At 48.3% G+C, this 20497-nt stretch overlaps 1 protein-coding gene across 1 annotated transcript in view; it reads left to right on the plus strand.

The window, feature by feature from the left end:
• Positions 1-11850: 11850 nt before the first annotated feature.
• LOC308108397 (solute carrier organic anion transporter family member 5A1-like) overlaps positions 11851-20497 on the plus strand; it is a gene marked incomplete at its 3' end in the record, with an annotated part of 16559 nt that continues 7912 nt past the window's right edge. The window contains exon 1 of the mRNA XM_080461272.1: positions 11851-14249. Within this exon, the coding sequence (XP_080317398.1) occupies positions 13307-14249 (943 nt within the window). The 5' untranslated portion in view covers positions 11851-13306. The remainder of the gene's footprint in view (positions 14250-20497) is intronic.

Genomic DNA, 20497 nt, shown 5'->3' on the forward strand with positions numbered 1-20497 from the left:
CTTTTCCATTGTTTCTTTTGGTTTCAGCTGTTTAACCCCGTTTCTGTTGGGCCAGTTTTAAAAGCCCTTTTTAGCCAAGAGTTAAAAATCCTTCTGAGAATGAGTGTGTGCATGATTAAATGTATATTGAGGTATAATGTTTTGACAGGCTCAGGGCGCCTCTATCGAGGAGCCTCATGCGGCTCCGGAGCTGCAGGTTGCAGATCCCTGCCCGAGTGGCTGATTCCTGATAATCGCCTCACTGGTTCCAGGAAGGTTAAATATCCACGTCAGACGGTTAAACTGAAACTTCAATGAGACACGAAACCAGAGAAGAATGAACGTGAAGCTGCTTCCTGTCACCTCACCGGTTGTTTGATTCCCCTCTGCTGCAGGTTGATTTAACTGTTCATTCATTTGGTTAATAAATTGTGATTAGGTGTCAGAGTTAAACCTCACTAGCATTGAAGTGGTAGTTAGAGTAGTTTTATAGTTGACCAGGTTTGGTGAAGTCCAGCCGACCTGCTCACGGCGTCATGGCGTCCATTCCACCAGGGAAGAGCAGACATCTCACCAGACTTACTGCATCGCAACAACAGTGGAGTGAAGATGTGACGGTTTAACACTGAAAGGACATATTGATCTATGTCTAGCTCTATAGAGCTGTGATGGCTGAGTGGTTAAGGCGTTGGGCTTGAACTCCAGTATAGATTCTCTGTGTCGGTTCAAACCTGCTCACAGTTCAGCTTTAATCAACTCGTCCACAAACAGAATCTTTGTTTATGGTTCCGACCAGACAACAAGACTTTCTTTTGTTGGAGTTCAAGGTCAGAGGATAGACAGAGAGGGGATTTATTTTGACAGTCACCATAATAACGATCCAACTTGGCGGTTTTATTTTGACAGTCACCGTAATAACAATCCAACTTGGTGGTTTTATTTTGACAGTCACCGTAATAACGATCCAACTTGGTGGTTTTATTTTGACAGTCACCATAATAACAATCCAACTTGGTGGTTTTATTTTGACAGTCACCATAATAACGATCCAACTTGGTGGTTTTATTTTGACAGTCACCGTAATAACAATCCAACTTGGTGGTTTTATTTTGACAGTCACCGTAATAACGATCCAACTTGGTGGTTTTATTTTGACAGTCACCATAATAACGATCCAACTTGGTGGTTTTATTTTGACAGTCACCGTAATAACAATCCAACTTGGTGGTTTTATTTTGACAGTCACCATAATAACGATCCAACTTGGTGGTTTTATTTTGACAGTCACCATAATAACAATCCAACTTGGTGGTTTTATTTTGACAGTCACCGTAATAACAATCCAACTTGGTGGTTTTATTTTGACAGTCACCGTAATAACGATCCAACTTGGTGGTTTTATTTTGACAGTCACCATAATAACGATCCAACTTGGTGGTTTTATTTTGACAGTCACCGTAATAACAATCCAACTTGGTGGTTTTATTTTGACAGTCACCATAATAACAATCCAACTTGGTGGTTTTATTTTGACAGTCACCGTAATAACGATCCAACTTGGTGGTTTTATTTTGACAGTCACCGTAATAACGATCCAACTTGGTAGTTTTATTTTGACAGTCACCGTAATAACGATCCAACTTGGTGGTTTTATTTTGACAGTCACCGTAATAACGATCCAACTTGGTGGTTTTATTTTGACAGTCACCGTAATAACGATCCAACTTGGTGGTTTTATTTTGACAGTCACCGTAATAACAATCCAACTTGGTAGTTTTATTTTGACAGTCACCGTAATAACAATCCAACTTGGTAGTTTTATTTTGACAGTCACCGTAATAACAATCCAACTTGGTCGTCTGTCCGTTAGAATGTCTGTGTTCTAGTATTAATGTTTAGAGCTCATTGTGTGTGTGTGTGTGTGTGTGTGTGTGTGTGTGTGTGTGTGTGTGTGTGTGTGTGTGTGTGTGTGTGTGTGTGTGTGTGTGTGTGTGTGTGTGTGTGTGTGTGTGTGTGTGTGTACTTTCAGTACTAAAACTAACAACAGCGCCACCTAGTGGCCCAACAGGCTCATTTGCCTCCAGTCCTTCACTGTTCCCCGCTGAGTTTCTCCGCAATTAAACTAAATAGGCAACAGAGCATATTGCTAATGTCTCCAGGAGTCGCGGGCTGAGCAGCGCCGCCGCCGCCGCAGAATCCATCAGCGGAACGACGTCCCGACACGTCTGGCTAAGTTTGACTTCTTCCAAAAGGCCTGATGTCCACAGATGTCCTGATGTCCACAGATGTCCTGATGTCCACAGACGTCCACACGTCAGCAGCTGTTGGTTCCATGTTGCAGAACCATAATCCCGCTGAAAGCAGGACAATCAAATCCGTCCTGCGACCAGCCAGCGCCTGGCAGCTCGCTAATTCCACTGAAACGCCAACAGAAGGGGATTTTTCCCGCCGGGGGGCGTTTTACTTCTGAACAGAAACCACTGGGTTTTGTCTTCTGGACACGTTGACAAAGAGTCCCTGGAGAAGTCCTTCCATCATGTTCTCAGACGACTCGAGACGTCTGGAGGACGGAGCAGAAACCAGCTTCAGCTCAGGAGTCCAGCAGTCCGGCAGTCCAGCAGTCCAGGAGTCCAGGAGTCCAGCAGTCCAGCAGTCCAGGAGTCCAGCAGTCCAGCAGTCCAGCAGTCCAGCAGTCCAGCAGTCCAGGAGTCCAGCAGTCCAGCAGTCCAGCAGTCCAGCAGTCCAGGAGTCCAGCAGTCCAGGAGTCCAGCAGTCCAGCAGTCCAGGAGTCCAGGAGTCCAGCAGTCCAGCAGTCCAGGAGTCCAGGAGTCCAGCAGTCCAGGAGTCCAGGAGTCCAGCAGTCCAGGAGTCCAGCAGTCCAGCAGTCCAGGAGTCCAGGAGTCCAGCAGTCCAGGAGTCCAGCAGTCCAGCAGTCCAGGAGCAGGAGACCGGATCCCGTCTCACGTTGAACCAACAACCAACGTCTACATTTGTCTCGTCTGATTTATGAGACGATGGCTGGTTGGTTCAACGTGAGCAGTTTCTCTGGGCAGCGTTCTGATTCAGTCTGAGCTCCTTCTCAGGTCCCTGGTTCGATTCTGGGCTGGGGGAAGTTTTGAACATGACGCAGGACGAATCAAGTGACTTCCTGTTTCACATCAATGTTTGATCGTATTTTAGCTTGAAGTCATGAAGCGAGACGTCGCCACAGGAAGACGTTTCCCAGAGTCCACGGTGAAAGGACGAAGGTTAAATCGTTAGAGGAGAAGTTCGTTTCTTCAAACTGAACAGACGAACAAACTGCAGCGATGTGGGACAAGTATGAGGCTGAGCTTTTATTTTGTGACTTTTAGCTTCAAAATGTGTTAAAACATGAAAGATTTCTTTCTTATGATGAGACAGAAACTCTCCGAGGAATTACTCATCAAGGCCGTGCTGCGCGGCACGGCGGCTGTGCGGCGCGGCGGCTGTGCGGCGCGGCGTCTGCGCGGCGCGGCGGCTATGCGGCGCGGCAGCTGCGCGGCGGCGGCGGCGGCGGCGTCATCAAGAAGACATTTTTGAAAAGTTCATCCTTGGGAGCCGTTTTGAAAAAGTTGAGCGTTCAGAGGTTCGTCGTCACAGTGACTCCTTCTCTCAGATGTGGACTCGTCACGTCTCTGATCTGCTTCACAGCGGGAGCAGCTGCCACGAGACAAACTCCGTCCGTCCATTTGGGGTCCAGTGTCTTGCTCAAGGACACGTGGACACAGACTCCAGCAGCTTTGGGTTTTCCCTTGATGTCAACGCCGTGGCTCCAGGAATCTTTCAGTCCCGAGGAGATGAAGAGAGGAGCAGTTGGATCAGTGGAACGTTGAGCCTCAGACGCCCGCCGGTTCAGTAAGATCCACCTTCTGGCGCCGAGGAGCCAGCTGGCGTTAAAGAACCGCCCGCCGCTGATGCCGCGGCTTCAGATTAGAACGTCGTGGGTCTGATGGAGGATTTGAGGAGCAGCGCTGAGTGATGACTTTATTTCACAAAGAGCAACGGGTCGTTAATGAAAGTGGAACCGGCTTAGTGCACTTTGAATAACCACTGGACTCAATACCGCCACCATCACGCTGTAATCTGCTGGATTAAAAGGGACACAACAATGGATGTTTAATCCTAAAAGGCTGACCTGTTGATCCTCCGCCTGTAATTATTCCCACTGCTCGTTTGTCGTTTGTGCTGAGCTCTGATTTACCATCAAATTAAAGTAAAACCTGAAGCGATGAGCCACTTTGAGACAGGAAGACACATCAAGATGAAGTCTGGACTTCCTGTTTGGATTTTACATTATATAGTGAAAATATATTCTACATATAAGTTCTACATTGATTGATCAAATAATGTCTCTTTTTTTAAATCTGCCACAGACGTCTTTCCTTTAGATCTTCTTGTCAAAACTTAAAGGAAAGTGTTGTCTTCCCCCCCCCCCCCCCCCCACCACCATACCCCCCCCCCCCCCCCACCACCATACACCCCCCCCACCACCACCACCTCCATACCCCCCCACCACCACCACCACCTCCATACCCCCCCCCCCCCCCCCCACCACCTCCATACCCCCCCCCCCCCCCCCCCCCCCCCACCACAGAAACTCAGAACCAAAGTAATAAAGTCCTTCATTTCAATAAAAGGTTCCAGTTCTGGAAAATCTAGATCAGGATGTGAACGATACCAAAACACACGGCAGATTTAAAAAAGTGATTAAAACAATAAAAAAAAAAAATTTGAAATACAAAGAAATGATGAAGGATCAAAGTATTCAGATATTTATTTATTTATAAATAAAGTTATTAGTCAAGAATTTGAAACCGTTTGTTCAGTACAGTATTGTTGTTCTTTTTACAATGAATGAAATAAAGTAGAAGTAGAGTAAATGAAGGGTCAGTGATGAAGAGTCAGTGATGAAGAGTCAGTGATGAAGAGTTCTCCTCTTCTGGGATCAATAAAGTTTCTTCTACTGACCGGAGAGACTTCCTCTGAACCAGACGCTCATGATGAAGAGGATTGAGGGGATTTTGATCTTCCACTCACCAAATGAGAACAATATGATGATGATGATGATGATGATGATGACGATGATGATGATGATGATGATGATGATGATGATGATGGTGGACGCCACACACACTCTGCTTGGAGCAGAACAACTGAAAGCTTCAACTCATTCCATGAAGTTAAACTCTGAGCTGCACTGACCTCTGGCTTCACTCCTCCTCTTCCTCCTCCTCCTCCTCTTCCTCCTCCTCACGTCCATGGTGGAGTCCTGTTCCATGCGGTGGAGCGTCGTCTGATCCGTGCGGTGGTTCGTCCTCTGCTGCTCCTGCTGTGAGGATCTGATGCAGATCTGCTGCTGAAGCACAGCGACTGACTCTTTCTGCCCCTGCTGGAGGCTTTAGGGGGAAACCGAGGCTGTGACATCACAGGGGGGTGGGACTGGGGGTGGGACTCGGGGTGGGGTGGGGTGGGGGGCAGAGATGGGGGGGGGGGGGGGGGGCTGTTTACCCATCAGAATTCAGGAAACTAAATCTGTGCAAAGCTCCAACAAAGATCTCAGCAGGAGCAGGAGGAGGAACTCTGCTGTGACCCTGGAGCTTCTAGTGACCAAGATTTAAAGATTCAATACAGATCAATCAGACTGGTTCTACTCCTGATCAGACTGGTTCTACTCCTGATCAGACTGGTTCTACTCCTGATCAGACTGGTTCTACTCCTGATCAGACTGGTTCTACTCCTGATCAATCTGATCGATCAGACTGGTTCTACTCCTGATCAATCTGATTGATCAGACTGGTTCTACTCCTGATCAATCTGATTGATCAGACTGGTTCTACTTCCTGATCAATCTGATCGATCAGACTGGTTCCTTCATGTTTACGACTCTTCAGACTAAAGTTAAACCTGGAGTTCCTCAGGGTTCTGTCTCAGGACCGCCACTCTTTCTCCCTCCTGGAGGAAACGTTCTGTTAACTTGATATGCTGATGATACATTAATCTATTGATCGGTGGAACCAGGTGATACATTAATCTATTGATCAGTGGAACCAGGTGATACATTAATCTATTGATCGGTGGAACCAGGTGGTACATTAATCTATTGATCAGTGGAACCAGGTGATACATTAATCTATTGATCGGTGGAACCAGGTGATACACTAATCTATTGATCAGTGGAACCAGGTGGTACATTAATCTATTGATCAGTGGAACCAGGTGATACATTAATCTATTGATTGGTGGAACCAGATGGTACATTAATCTATTGATCGGTGGAACCAGGTGATACACTAATCTATTGATCAGTGGAACCAGGTGGTACATTAATCTATTGATCGGTGGAACCAGGTGGTACATTAATCTATTGATCAGTGGAACCAGGTGGTACATTAATCTATTGATCGGTGGAACCAGGTGGTACATTAATCTATTGATCAGTGGAACCAGGTGGTACATTAATCTATTGATTGGTGGAACCAGGTGATACATTAATCTATTGATCAGTGGAACCAGGTGGTTCTGAGGAGCAGAATTTTCTGCAGATAAAACCCAAGTTGGTGTATTTGAGAGAGAAATGATGTAAAGATGTAGCACTACTAGATGGTAGTACTTTGACCTCAAGTACCACAGTGCGGAAGCTCAGAGTTACTTTGGACCAGGATTTGGAGCCTGGTTCTGCAGGTTTCTTCTCTACTTGCTCCTGTGGAGTTGTTGGGTTTCTTTATAAGAGAGCCTTGAAGTGAATGAATGAATGAATGAATGAATGAAGGAATGAATGAATGAATGAATGAATGAATGAGTGGTTTATGACTGTGTTTTGTTTGAATAGAGTTTTTCATTATTTGGAATCATCTGTACGTTTTAAAAACTCCCCTGAATGTATTTTGATTCCAGCTGCTCGAGCTTCACTGTTTTGCATCATAATGCTTCATTTGCATAATACCCGCCCCTTTTCTCATCTTTGACTCTTTATTCACTTTAATTCATCTAAATCCTGCCAGTCACTGATAATGTGTTTCTCCTCTCCATCACTGAGGGGTGTGTGTGTGTGTGTGTGTGTGTGTGTGTGTGTGTGTGTGTGTGTGTGTGTGTGTGTGTGTGTGTGTGTGTCACTGTGTTGTGTTGTGATGTTCTGGGGAGGTCTCCCTCCTTCCTCCCTCCTCCTCTTGCCTCCTCCGTCCTCCTCCTCCTGCCTCCTCTCCTCCTCCTCCCACCTCCTCCCTCCTCCCTCCTCCCTCCTCCTTCCTCCCTCCTCCGTCCTCCTCCTCCTCCCGCCTCCTCTCCTCCTCCTCCTCCGTCCGTCCTCCTCCTCCTCCTCCCACCTCCTCCTCCTCCTCCCTCTCCTCCTCCTCCCTCCTCCCCCTCTCTCCTCCCTCCGTCCTCCTCCCGCCTCCTCTCCTCCGTCCGTCCTCCTCCTCCTCCCTCCTCCGTCCTCCTCCTCCCTCCTCCGTCCTCCTCCTCCCTCCTCCTCCCCCTCCTCCTCCTCCCTCCTCCCCCCTCTCTCCTCCCTCCTCCTCCTCCCTCCTCTCTCCTCCCCCCTCCTTCCCCCCTTCTCCTCCTCCCTCCTCCCCCTCCTCCTCCTCCTCCCCCTCCTCCTTCTCCTCCTCCCTCCTCCTCCCGTCCTTCCTCTTCCTCCCTCCTCCCTCCCCCTCCTCCTCCTTCTCCTCCCACCTCCTCCTCCCACCTCCCACCTCCTCCTCCCACCTCCTCTCCTCCTTCCTCCTCCTCCCTCCTCCTCCTCCCGCCTCCTCTCCTCCTCCTCTTGCCTCCTCTGTCCTCCTCCTCCCACCTCCTCCTCCTCTCCTCCTCCCACCTCCTCCGTCCTCCTCCTCCTCCCTCCCTCCTCCGTCCTCCTCCCCCTCCTCCTCCCGCCTCCTCTCCTCCTCCTCCTCCTCTGTCCTCCTCCTCCCTCCTCCTCCTCCTCCCTCCTCCTCCTCCCTCCTCTCTCCTCCCCCCTCCTTCCCCTCCTCCTCCTCCCCCTCCTCCTTCTCCTCCTCCCGTCTCCTCTCCTCCTTCCTCTTCCTCCCTCCTCCTCCCACCTCCTCCTCCCCCTCCCCCTCCCCCTCCTCCTCCCACCTCCTCCTCCCACCTCCTCCTCCCCCTCCTCCTCCTCCCTCCTCCCCCTCTCTCCTCCCTCCTCCTCCTCCCTCCTCTCTCCTCCCCCCTCCTTCCCCCCTTCTCCTCCTCCCTCCTCCCCCTCCTCCCCCTCCTCCTTCTCCTCCCTCCGTCCTCCTCCCGCCTCCTCTCCTCCGTCCGTCCTCCTCCTCCTCCCTCCTCCGTCCTCCTCCTCCCTCCTCCTCCCACCTCCTCCTCCTCCTCCCCCTCCTCCTCCTCCCTCCTCCCCCTCTCTCCTCCCTCCTCCTCCTCCCTCCTCTCTCCTCCCCCCTCCTTCCCCCCTTCTCCTCCTCCCTCCTCCCCCTCCTCCTCCTCCTCCCCCTCCTCCTTCTCCTCCTCCCTCCTCCTCCCGTCCTTCCTCTTCCTCCCTCCTCCCTCCCCCTCCTCCTCCTTCTCCTCCCACCTCCTCCTCCCACCTCCTCTCCTCCTTCCTCCTCCTCCCTCCTCCTCCTCCCGCCTCCTCTCCTCCTCCTCTTGCCTCCTCCGTCCTCCTCCTCCCACCTCCTCCTCCTCTCCTCCTCCCACCTCCTCCGTCCTCCTCCTCCTCCCTCCCTCCTCCGTCCTCCTCCCCCTCCTCCTCCCGCCTCCTCTCCTCCTCCTCCTCCTCCTCCTCCCACCTCCTCCTCCTCCCTCCTCCTCCTCCCTCCTCTCTCCTCCCCCCTCCTTCCCCTCCTCCTCCTCCCCCTCCTCCTTCTCCTCCTCCCTCCTCCTCCCGTCTCCTCTCCTCCTCCCTCCACCTCCCCCTCCCCCTCCCCCTCCTCCTCCCACCTCCTCCTCCCACCTCCTCCTCCTCCCACCTCCTCCTCCTCCCTCCTCCCCCTCGCTCCTCCCTCCTCCTCCTCCCTCCTCTCTCCTCCCCCTCCTTCCCCCCTTCTCCTCCTCCCCCTCCCCCTCCTCCCCCCCCTCCTTCTCCTCCTCCCTCCTCCTCCCGTCTCCTCTCCTCCTTCCTCTTCCTCCCTCCTCCTCCCACCTCCTCCCTCCTCCCACCTCCCCCCTCCTCCTCCTCCTCTCATTCAAATACATGAAAACCAAGCTGTCTCCTTAGAAACCACCGTGACAGAACAACCTGAACAAGTGGTGACTGTAGCTGAACCGTCCCTCTGAGCCACAAAATGATCAGAAGCACAAGAACCTGCAGAACCAGGTTAGAACACCACCTAGAACACCTCCTTTTTGAGAGAGAGAACAATACTGTCCATGATTGGACCGACCCCAGTAGGACAGAGGTCGAGGTTCTGATCAAGGCTGCTTGCAGCTTCAATTTATTAAAAGACTCAGAAATTTTTCATTAATGCAGAATGTGTAAAAAAAAAGGGTGACATTTGCTTAAACGGACAAACAAAAAAACCTCTACCACCCCCTGCTGGTTGGAGGGTTTACTTCACAGCACCTGAGAGGTTTCAAGTTAAAGGTCTTCTTAGAGAATATTGAGTTGGTGGCAGCCACAGGACACGTTACACCTCTAACAGATGATAACTGGTAAACTGAAAGGTAAAATATTATTGTAGGACGGCTGCACTCGCTGTGGAATATAAGAGGGGAAATCAGAACTTCGTAAAAGAAATGTTTCCCGTTCAGCAACATTTTTGTGTTTTAAATGATTGAGAACTATTTTAGTTATTCTGACTATAAACATCATGAGATTCACTCTGGAGCTATGGTAGCACTGATTAGCATTAGCATTAGCATCAGCATTGTTAGATCAACCTAAGAGCTGTCTGCACACTTTCAGTTTATCTAGTTGGTGTGTGTGTGTGTGTGTGTGTGTGTGTGTGTGTACAGACGAGAGGTTTCATTGTGTTCGGAGCGGCGGTCACACTCCAGGGAGTTCTGCTGTGAAATAACGATCAGGAAGTCGATTAGATCCCATGAATATTCCAGCGGAGGACTGGATTGCTGATTAAATATTTACTGCTGCTTTCCTCTCTGACAGACTGGGCGATGCTATCGCGTCTCTGCGCGGGATTACTGGGCTCCACAGGAAGTCACGGCCCGGATCAGATAACTGGATGTTAATCAGGTGTCACTTTAATGAAGTTTATTTTAAGATGTTCTGCTGCTGCTGAGATGATCCACGGGAGAAGAATAGAGTTTAAAACAAGCGGTGGAAGTTCTGCATGAAGGCCTCTGAAGTATTACACTGTTGGGGAAAATTCCCCCGGGATTATTAAAGTATTCAGTCGACTTTCCAGCCCCGATTCAGCTCATCAGCCTCATATAGACCGGGGAATGTTCAGGGAGGATTCCAGACTGATCTCACCTTTCTGTGCTACAGACTTCATTCAGCTCAGACTGGATATTTTGACGTTTTCTCCAAAGTTTAAATACTTGTACTGAAATACCAATACGAAAACTTCAAGTACATCTATCTGTACATTCACAGACTAAGTCCTGTTGGCTTCAGTGTCTTGTCCTGCAAGACCGTTTATAAACCACTAGATGGTGTCCTGAGTCACTGTAGAGTCCAGTTAAATAGGAATTTAAGCCATAAATTAATCTAATCTATCACGTTAGCAGCTGATCTTTCAAACACCAATTAAAGCTTTGGGATGGCGGAAGTGAGTCGGTGTTGTAATACCAGTTAAAATCACCAGATGGTATCTAAAGTCACTTCTGAGTCCATTAATGTGAAATGACTTTAACCACCAAGTGGAGAAAAGATTAACTTCCACCTCATATATCTTATATGATATAAAAGTTATGACAAGACACCATAAAATAACTATTAACTGCTAGAAAGTTTAAAGCTTTTAGTTTTATTTAGAGTAAACTGTGGAATTATTACTGAAAGAACTGACTTATAAATGGGATTAAATCATATTTTTTATTATTTATTTTTTAACATATTTGATTGTTAACTTTAGATATAAAGTGGTACAGACAGATTAACTGAGTGATTAATCTAATCAAAGATTTGACTTTTATAAAGGAAAAATCTGTTTTGTTGTTTGGTTTTTCATGAATTTAATTTTCACACAAACTTAATAAAATCAGACCTGAGAAGTTCTGGATTCAAATATTAAATTATTAGAATAACTTTGTGTTTAAGGAATTTGCAGTTTGTATTTCTTCCACTAGAGGGCACCACGACACAACCTCACTCCTCCAGCACACACTCTTCTTCAGTTTTCTGTTTCAGATTGAACCTATAACAAAAACAAGAAAGTTTTTAATTATTCTGGTTTGAGATTAAATTAGGTTAATAATAAATGTTGATTATCAAAACCTTTCTGGAACTGAAAAGAACAGAAACACATTTTTTAAGTTTAGTTTTCTTCAAATAAGCTTATTCGTAAATTTAATTTAATAATATTAAAATAACAGTGATTTATATTGACATTAATCTCTAATAACAAGGCATTTCTAACTTTATTTGAAATATGGTAAAATTCTAAAATATTAACACAAAATGTTTGATGAAAGCTTATAAAACTATTGTAGGACACGTCGCACATTTTCTGTTTTTTATTCCCAAAACAACATTTCATTGTAGTTCTCAGTAAAACTTTATGCAGTTGAATAATAAAGAAAAAACTTCCACTTAAATTTAACAATTAATCAATTTTTCCACAATTAATCCTAAAAAAGTAGGTAATCTGGGTCAGTTTAAATCTTTTAAACTGTATATTTTGATTTACTTTAAAAAGTCCCGAATCCTTTGAAAAAGTTTTTCCTCTTTTACATTTTAAAGTAAAATAATTATTTTTCATGATATATACTGACTCACAGTCCAAAATATATGTATATTTTTCAGTTTATTTCCTTTTTCTAACTTTTCAATCCTTAAAGACGTTTTTTTATTCAAATAAATAAAAACCATAAAAAGTAAATCGTTGGTGTTTTAGTGACTCACAGACCCAGATGGATTTTTGTTTAAGTAGCTAAATGACAATATATGAAAATAAATTCAATAACAATGAATAGTAATACGTTTTCACGTGGAATTCTTATCAATTAAATTTTTATATCTTTAAATTGTCCGCATCATAGACATATATGTTAAAGGCTTTTATTATATCCGCTTAATCTGAAGCTGTCGGTACTTCCGGTTGCGTTCGGACTGTTTCCGCTATGAAACCATTTGGGCATTTCTTCTTCTTCTTCTTCTTCTTCTTCTTCTTCTCTCAACATTAACGTGTGTAAAACAACTCGCTTTCACGGTTTTTACCGTCAGGACTTTGTGTTTTAACTCCGACCGGAAGCCTTTAACGCCTCCTCGTCGCTTCAGACTGTCGGATTAAAGACGAACACAGGCGCCATTGTTGTTTTATTCACCACGGAGTGGGCGGAAGTTTAAGCCGCGGACTTTCAGAGTAAAACGTGATAAAGCTAAATCATCAAATTTTACAATCTTTTGAAAAACTGTATTTTTAGTTGCACTTACTCAAATATTTATTTACTCTCCTAAACTACATTGAAAAGAAAATGTTAACGAATTAACTTGATAAATGTTGCTCAATCCACATGTGGCTGCACAGCTGCATCACCAGGTAGTAGAACTAAAGAAAAGAAGCTTCCGGTGAACATTTCGGTGGTTGTCGTCGGGTTGCAGGCTGAGCGTTGCTGTGCCTTTATTGTGAAGGGCGTTGCGGGGCCGCAGCTTCAAGTCTGGATGTTTTGAACGGAGCAGCTGAGCAGCACTGCAGAGGTCCGCACATCTCACCGGCTCCTCTCCCGCTTCTGTCCCCGGGACTCTCTGGGACGTGTCCCCGCAGAACGAGCGCCTGTCCCGGGCCCGACGGAGCGAAGCAGCCGCCGCGGAGCGTCCGAGTCCGGAGCATCCGAGCCGGGCTGCCCTTGACTCGGGGAGGAGTTAGGCGGAGGAGGAGGAGGAGGAGGAGGAGGAGGAGGGGGGAGCGGTGACATTGTCTCCCGGTGCTCTCCAGGACTCTCCCCGGGATGCTCTGGCTGGCCGCGGAGCAGCGTCCTGCAGCGGGAAGCTTCTGCAGGCTGGTCCGGCCCCCGAGCTCCGCAGGCCGGCCCGAGGAGGCCTGAGCCTCCAGGTCCCCACCTCCGGATTAGAAGGTGGCGGAAGGCAGGGTGAAGTGTGCAGCGGCAGATAAACAAGCTGCAGATAAGCAGCTCCTCTCGGGCTCTCTGCTGCTTGTCTTCCTCTAAATAATAGATAGAAATGGGCCGGAGCCACTGATCTGTGAATTTGGGCTGCGACTGGCTGGATTGACTGCAGACCATGACGGACCAGGAGGACCCGGATCTGTCCGAGTCCCTTCAGAAGGAGGACGAGCTGGAGGAGCCCGGGACCGACTTGAAGTCTAAGAGTTTAGAGGTTCTAGACGAAGAAGGCCCTCAGGAGAAGACCCTGCTGGCCCGTTCGGGCCGGACCTCCATAACAGCCGAGGAAAGCACAGAGTTCATCCAGCTTCCAGCAAAGACGGAGAGTTTCCGGGGCGAGTCCCCGACCAGGACCAGCTGCGCCCCCAAGCCGGGGAAGTCGGCGCTGAACCGGCCCAGCTCCTACATGGAGAACACGGAGACCCGCAGGAACAAGACCGTGGCCCGCAGGAAGCCGCTGGGGTTCTTTGCATCTCGGATGGCGCGGATCCGTCTGCCCAGCAGGAAGTACCTGGGCGTGGTCTTACAGGACTCGCGCTGCTTCCTGTTCTGCATGTGCTACCTGACCTTCATCCAGTCGCTCATGGTGTCCGGCTACCTGAGCAGCGTCATCACCACCATCGAGAAGAGGTATAGCCTGAGGAGCTCCGAGTCGGGCCTCCTCGTCAGCTGCTTCGACATCGGCAGCCTCCTGGTCGTGGTCTTCATCAGTTACTTCGGTGGGCGGGGCCAGAGGCCGCGCTGGCTGGCGGTTGGGGGGGTCTTCATCGCGGTGGGCGCCGCGCTCTTCTCCTTACCTCACTTCATCTCCCCGGCCTACCAGATCAAGGAGGTCAACTCGTCCTCGGCCAACGAGGGCCTGTGCATGAACAGCAACGCCAGCGGCCGCGTCGACATCACTTCCTGTCCCAGGGACCAGGAGGGCTACGAGCACAACCTGTATGTGGCGCTGTTCATCATCGCCCAGATCCTGGTGGGCATGGGCTCCACCCCCATCTACACGCTGGGACCCACCTACTTGGACGACAACGTGAAGAAGGAGAACGCCTCGCTGTACCTCGGTAAGACGCTGCTGACGCTCACGGTCCTCAGGTAGTTTGGTTTATTGATCACCCTGACTGGTCGCCCAGCCAGTAGCAGTCCGGCCCTCCATCAGTCGGCTACCCGTCATCTGCCCTCCCGCCACTAGTCGGAGCTGCAGCGCTTGAATAGACTTCATTAAAACAAAAAAACTAAAATATGTTGCTCAATCAACGTGTCATTTATCAGGCAAAAGTTGATTGATTGATTGATTGGTTGATTGATTGATCGATCCTGGGCGTCCACCAGTTCACACACTCGGCCGATATAATCGCACCACGATAAATTGTTTGGCAGCGTTTTGATGATTTGGACTCGTCGATCTCAGAATCTGCTGGTCGATCAGGATTAAAGTATTGATCTCTCGTGTTCACCAGAGAAACATCCGACACGTCCTGGAGCTACGATTCGCTGCTCATTTATGGTCATCGCCAAACCAACGTCAGAACAAACCCAATGATAAACTCTGAACTGTGATAAACCATGTCTCAGATAAACCATGTCTCATATAAACCATGTCTCATATAAACCATGTCTCACATAAACCATGTCTCATATAAACCATGTCTCATATAAACCATGTCTCACATAAACCATGTCTCAGATAAACCATGTCTCATATAAACCATGTCTCATATAAACCATGTCTCATATAAACCATGTCTCATAACCTTCGTTAACCAAAGTTGGAGCAGCGGTTATGTCTTCGTCCCCGTGTATTCATCCATCCATTCATTCATTCATTCATTTTGACCAACGTTTCTAATAAACTATCAACCCTAATTGAAAGTAATCCATAGAAAAACAACAACAACAACATTTAACCCCTTTCTCTCCACACTGTTGGAGCTGACAGGACTTTACCTTCAGACTCACACACCATGAGTTCCAGGAAGCTTTGGGTGAAAACTCCTCGACCCCACGACCTCGTCACGGAACCCAGTCAGAGACTCAGCTGCTCGACGCATCAAAACCTCAGTGCAGCCGAAGGACGACAGGAAGTGAACAAAGCTCAGCAGAAGCTCATTTTACATTTTGAATCAATTATACAGACGTGAAATAGAATAAAACCTGAAGTGTGTGTGTGTGTGTGTGTGTGTGTGTGTGTGTGTGTGTGTGTGTGTGTGTGTGTGTGTGTGTGTGTGTGTGTGTGTGTGTGTGTGTGTGTGTGTGTGTGTGTGTGTCTTGCAGTCATATGGAAAAGCTTTCCAGCAGATTTGGATCTGGCTGCAGAGATTTGCTGTGGTTCAGCCTCGGAGCTTTAGTGAGACACTGGACGATATAATAATGAGAATAATTATATTTATTCGGCTCTCTTCGTAGAATACAAGACCCTTCAGAATAAAAGCAAGTGAGCTGTAAAGAAAAAAAGAAAATGGACTAAAAAGTGTGAGAAAGTAAAAAACCCTTGATGGTTAAAAGCTTTTAGACTGAAGGAAACAGTGAGACGGATCTGGTCCACCAGAGGACAGGACTGCAGGTCTCCAGGAGGGGGGAACATGAATAATAACTAAAAAGAAACACAAATAAAACCTTGAAATCTACTGAGACCTGGCAGGGAGCTGGTAGAGTGGCAGCTGTCTGGATTCTGTCCTGAGGAATAACACAGTAACAGAGTAAAAGTTACTGCACTGATCTTTTCTGGAAGGTTTAAAAGCACGAAGGAAGTTTTCCAGTTCTGAGTACTACGAACCGATCGGAGCCTCAGAAACCACATGACCTTGGTCAGTGTTTCCGACATACAGCAGCGTATCGTCTGCATAGCAGCACATAGTTCTGTCACGATTCTCAGAATCGGGTCCAAAGGATGACGAGTATTTCCTGAATGATGACGGGCCCAAAGTGGATCCCTGGTGTTCTACCAGGAGGAGAGGAGTTTTACTGGTCTGTCGCGTATCAGCGGAGGTACTTTGTTACTCGGTTCACTGAAGGAGGAAGTAGGTCAGCAGTCGCCGGCCCTCTGGTTTGTGTTTTAGTTTAACTTGCTCCAGAAGGTTCCTGAACCTTCAGCCGTTCTCATGCCTCCTGTCCAGACCAGTCACAGTATTTCCAACCAATCAGAGGCCGCCTTACAGACCACATGGTATCAACTGACCAATCACGTTGCTCGTTGCTGGGCGTAATACAAACCGGAAGTCAGTTGCAAGTTGTTTACTCGAGCCGATAATTTGTTATATTTTGGCAAAAAAATATGAATTTGGGCAAAATCAGACGGTGACAAGTGGTAATGGAGGTTCTAAACATGTTCTAGAGGCCTTGAGGAACACGTCCGCTGTTCTATCAGCCCTCGTTTCTGAAAAATGACCACTGGACGGCTCACTGCCAAAAACCACGCTGTCAAAATAAAACCACCAAGTTGGATTGTTATTACGGTGACTGTCAAAATAAAACTACCAAGTTGGATTGTTATTACGGGGACTGTCAAAATAAAACTACCTAGTTGGATTGTTATTACGGGGACTGTCAAAATAAAACTACCTAGTTGGACCGTTGCCATGTAAACAAACCCATTTTCTTTTAGAGTTTTGATGATTTTCTTTAATGGATTCGACTGAAAAAGAAAAATAAACGTATCGTAGGGATGAAGAGGTGTAGAGGTGAAGGGATGAAGAGGCGTAGAGGTGTAGAGGTGAAGAGGTGTAGAGGTGAAGGGATAAAGAGGTGTAGAGGTGAAGGGATGAAGAGGTGTAGAGGTGAAGAGGTGTAGAGGTGAAGAGGTGTGGGGGTGAAGAGGTGTAGAGGTATGGGGGATGTAGAGGTGAAGAGGTGTAGAGGTGTAGAGGTATGGGAGGTGTAGAGGTGTAGAGGTATGGGGGATGTAGAGGTGTAGAGGTGTAGAGGTGTAGAGGTATGGGGGATGTAGAGGTGTAGAGGTATGGGGGATGTAGAGGTGTAGAGGTGTGGGGGATGTAGAGGTGTAGAGGTGTAGAGGTGTAGAGGTATGGGGGATGTAGAGGTGTAGAGGTATGGGGGATGTAGAGGTGAAGAGGTGTAGAGGTATGGGGGATGTAGAGGTGTAGAGGTGTGGGGGATGTAGAGGTGAAGAGGTGTAGAGGTGTAGAGGTGTAGAGGTATGGGGGATGTAGAGGTGTAGAGGTGTGGGGGATGTAGAGGTGTAGAGGTATGGGGGATGTAGAGGTGTGGGGGATGTAGAGGTGTGGGGGATGAAGGGATGTGAACGTCTGTCTTTACATTTCTGGGTTGAAGACGTGTCGACCTTGTTCCCTCCTTGTCCAACATGGCGGCCGCCGGCCTGGATCCAGGAAGCGTTTGTGTGGCGAGGCCCAGTTGACCAGTAAACGTTGGTATTCAGTGTCTCTTGTTGTGATGAATGAGAGCGTTTGTGTCCAGATTGCAGTGAGAGTGAGGCGAGCGGGGCGTCCCACTGAGCCACAGCAGCAGGAACGTGTCCGTGTGCTCTGTCGGCCTAATGTCTGCTGACAGCCTCCAACACTGTGAGACGCTTTGTTTTCAGTCCTCAAGAAGACCAGCAGGAAGTCCTGTCTGGACTTCAGTACTCGAGTATCATATTATTGTAACTGAGTACCGTGTGTGTGTGTGTGTGTGTGTGTGTGTGTGTGTGTGTGTGTGTGTGTGTGTGTGTCCTATGATGGACTCCAGGTGAACCTGCCTTCACTCAGCGATGCTCCGCCCACTGACGTTATTTTTCATTTATTTATTTTTAGTGTTTTCTTTGTCGTTATGTTCCCTATGTCTTCACTTTGTGGTGGAAACCCCCTACAGGGTGGGTTAGACCCCCTACAGTGTGGGTTAGACCCCCTACAGTGTGGGTTAGACCCCCTGCTGTGTGGGTTAGACCCCCTGGTCTGTGGGTTAGACCCCCTGCAGTGTGGGTTAGACCCCCTGCAGTGTGGGTTAAACCCCCTGCAGTGTGGGTTAGACCCCCTGCAGTGTGGGTTAAACCCCCTGCAGTGTGGGTTAGAACCCCTGCAGTGTGGGTTAGACTCCCTGGTCTGTGGGTTAGAACCCCTGCAGTGTGGGTTGGACTCCCTGGTCTGTGGGTTGGACCCCCTGCTGTGTGGGTTAGACTCCCTGGTCTGTGGGTTAGACCCCCTGCTGTGTGGGTTGGACCCCCTGCTGTGTGGGTTGGACCCCCTGCTGTGTGGGTTAGAACCCCTGCAGTGTGGGTTGGACCCCCTGCTGTGTGGGTTAGAACCCCTGCTGTGTGGGTTAGACTCCCTGGTCTTTGGGTTAGACTCCCTGGTCTTTGGGTTGGACCCCCTGCTGTGTGGGTTAGAACCCCTGCTGTGTGGGTTGGACCCCCTGCAGTGTGGGTTGGACCCCCTGCAGTGTGGGTTGGTCCCCCTGCTGTGTGGGTTAGAACCCCTGCTGTGTGGGTTGGACCCCCTGCTGTGTGGGTTAGAACCCCTGCTGTGTGGGTTAGACTCCCTGGTCTTTGGGTTGGACCCCCTGCTGTGTGGGTTAGAACCCCTGCTGTGTGGGTTGGACCCCCTGCAGTGTGGGTTGGACCCCCTGCAGTGTGGGTTGGTCCCCCTGCTGTGTGGGTTAGAACCCCTGCTGTGTGGGTTGGACCCCCTGCTGTGTGGGTTAGAACCCCTGCTGTGTGGGTTAGACTCCCTGGTCTTTGGGTTGGACCACCTGCTGTGTGGGTTAGAACCCCTGCTGTGTGGGTTGGACCCCCTGCAGTGTGGGTTGGACCCCCTGCAGTGTGGGTTGGACCCCCTGCTGGGGGCTCAGGACCACATTGTTGTTTCCTCTGCAGGTCTGCTGATGGCGGTGGCGGTGGCGGCGGCTGGGAGCATTACCCAGAATGCTGTGTCAGCAGGTTTCTTTGTCCCCCTCTGGTCCTCAGTGTCTCTGTTTGACTCACAAACCAATAAAAAGCTCCAGCTGGCACACGGCCAATAAAAACTACTCCAGACCTGATTGATGTTCTGGTTTTATTCTCAAGTGGATCGAGTTCTGATGCAACTTCTTACAAGCCAGGAAGATTCCACGAAGTTTCCAGGGGGTTTCCAGGAGGTTTCCAGGAGGTTTCCAGGAAGTCTCTAGGATGTTTTCAGGGATTTTCCAGGAAATTTTCAGGGATTTTCCAGGAAGTTTCCAAGAGGTTTTCAGGGATTTTCCAGGAGGATTCCAGGCTGTTTCCAGGAAGTTCACCGTAATAACAATCCAACTTGGTAGTTTTATTTTGACAGTCACCGTAATAACAATCCAACTTGGTGGTTTTATTTTGACAGTCACCGTAATAACAATCCAACTTGGTGGTTTTATTTTGACAGTCACCGGTAATAACAATCCAACTTGGTGGTTTTATTTTGACAGTCACCGTAATAACAATCCAACTTGGTGGTTTTATTTTGACAGTCACCGTAATAACAATCTAACTTGGTGGTCTGTCCACTAGACCGTCCGTGTTCTCCTGTTGGTAATGTTTAGAGCTCATTGTTCTCTGCTGTGTGTGTGTGTGTGTGTGTGTGTGTGTGTGTGTGTGTGTGTGTGTTTCAGTACTAAAACTAACAACAGCACCAGCTAGTGGTCCAACTTCAGAACTACATCATTTTCAAAATGCTGTCATGTAAACGCAGAACTTTTCTGAAACAAACACAAACGATGCGTTTTCACTTGAACCGTTTGCGTATAAACGGAGCTTCACAATAAAAGGTTTGCTCACGTCGAGCCGCTTGGTGGAAATACTGAAGGTGGAATTTATTGAAACAACCAGATTCTAAAAGTTTTCTCTGGAATATTTCAGATCCGGAGCAGAACCCCCCCCCGGCGTGCCTCCTGATGGAAACTGTTAAAACATTCTATTATAAATACACATAATAAATACTCACACTTCATTATAATCATCTTACGAAGTCTTTAAGGAGCTTGAACTTTTTTCTGTTCAAATAAAGTAACAAACACATTTTAAAAAGTACTTAAATAAGTTTTTATTGCTGGATTGAACTGGAATGGGACCTTTTGAGTTGTGCTGCTGTTGGTGTGAACAAGGGTTCTATAACCTGGTTCTCCTGGTATCAAAGGGTTCCTTCGCTCTGGAAGGAGGAGCCCCCCCCCCCCCCCCCCCCCCGCCGGCTTGCCCAGGACTCTGAATGTTAGATAATGTTTGTAAGTCACGCCACTGGATTTGTTTCTTTGCTTTCAACTCAGGCCAAAGAATTAAAGATGTTAATTCCCTCTAATTGGAGAAATCTGGGCCCGGGCCTCCGGCGGGCCCCTGGTCACCCGCTCATGTGGT

The sequence above is a fragment of the Lipophrys pholis genome (assembly GCF_963383615.2).
Source record: "Lipophrys pholis genome assembly, chromosome: 1".
In the NCBI taxonomy this organism is placed as follows: domain Eukaryota; kingdom Metazoa; phylum Chordata; class Actinopteri; order Blenniiformes; family Blenniidae; genus Lipophrys; species Lipophrys pholis.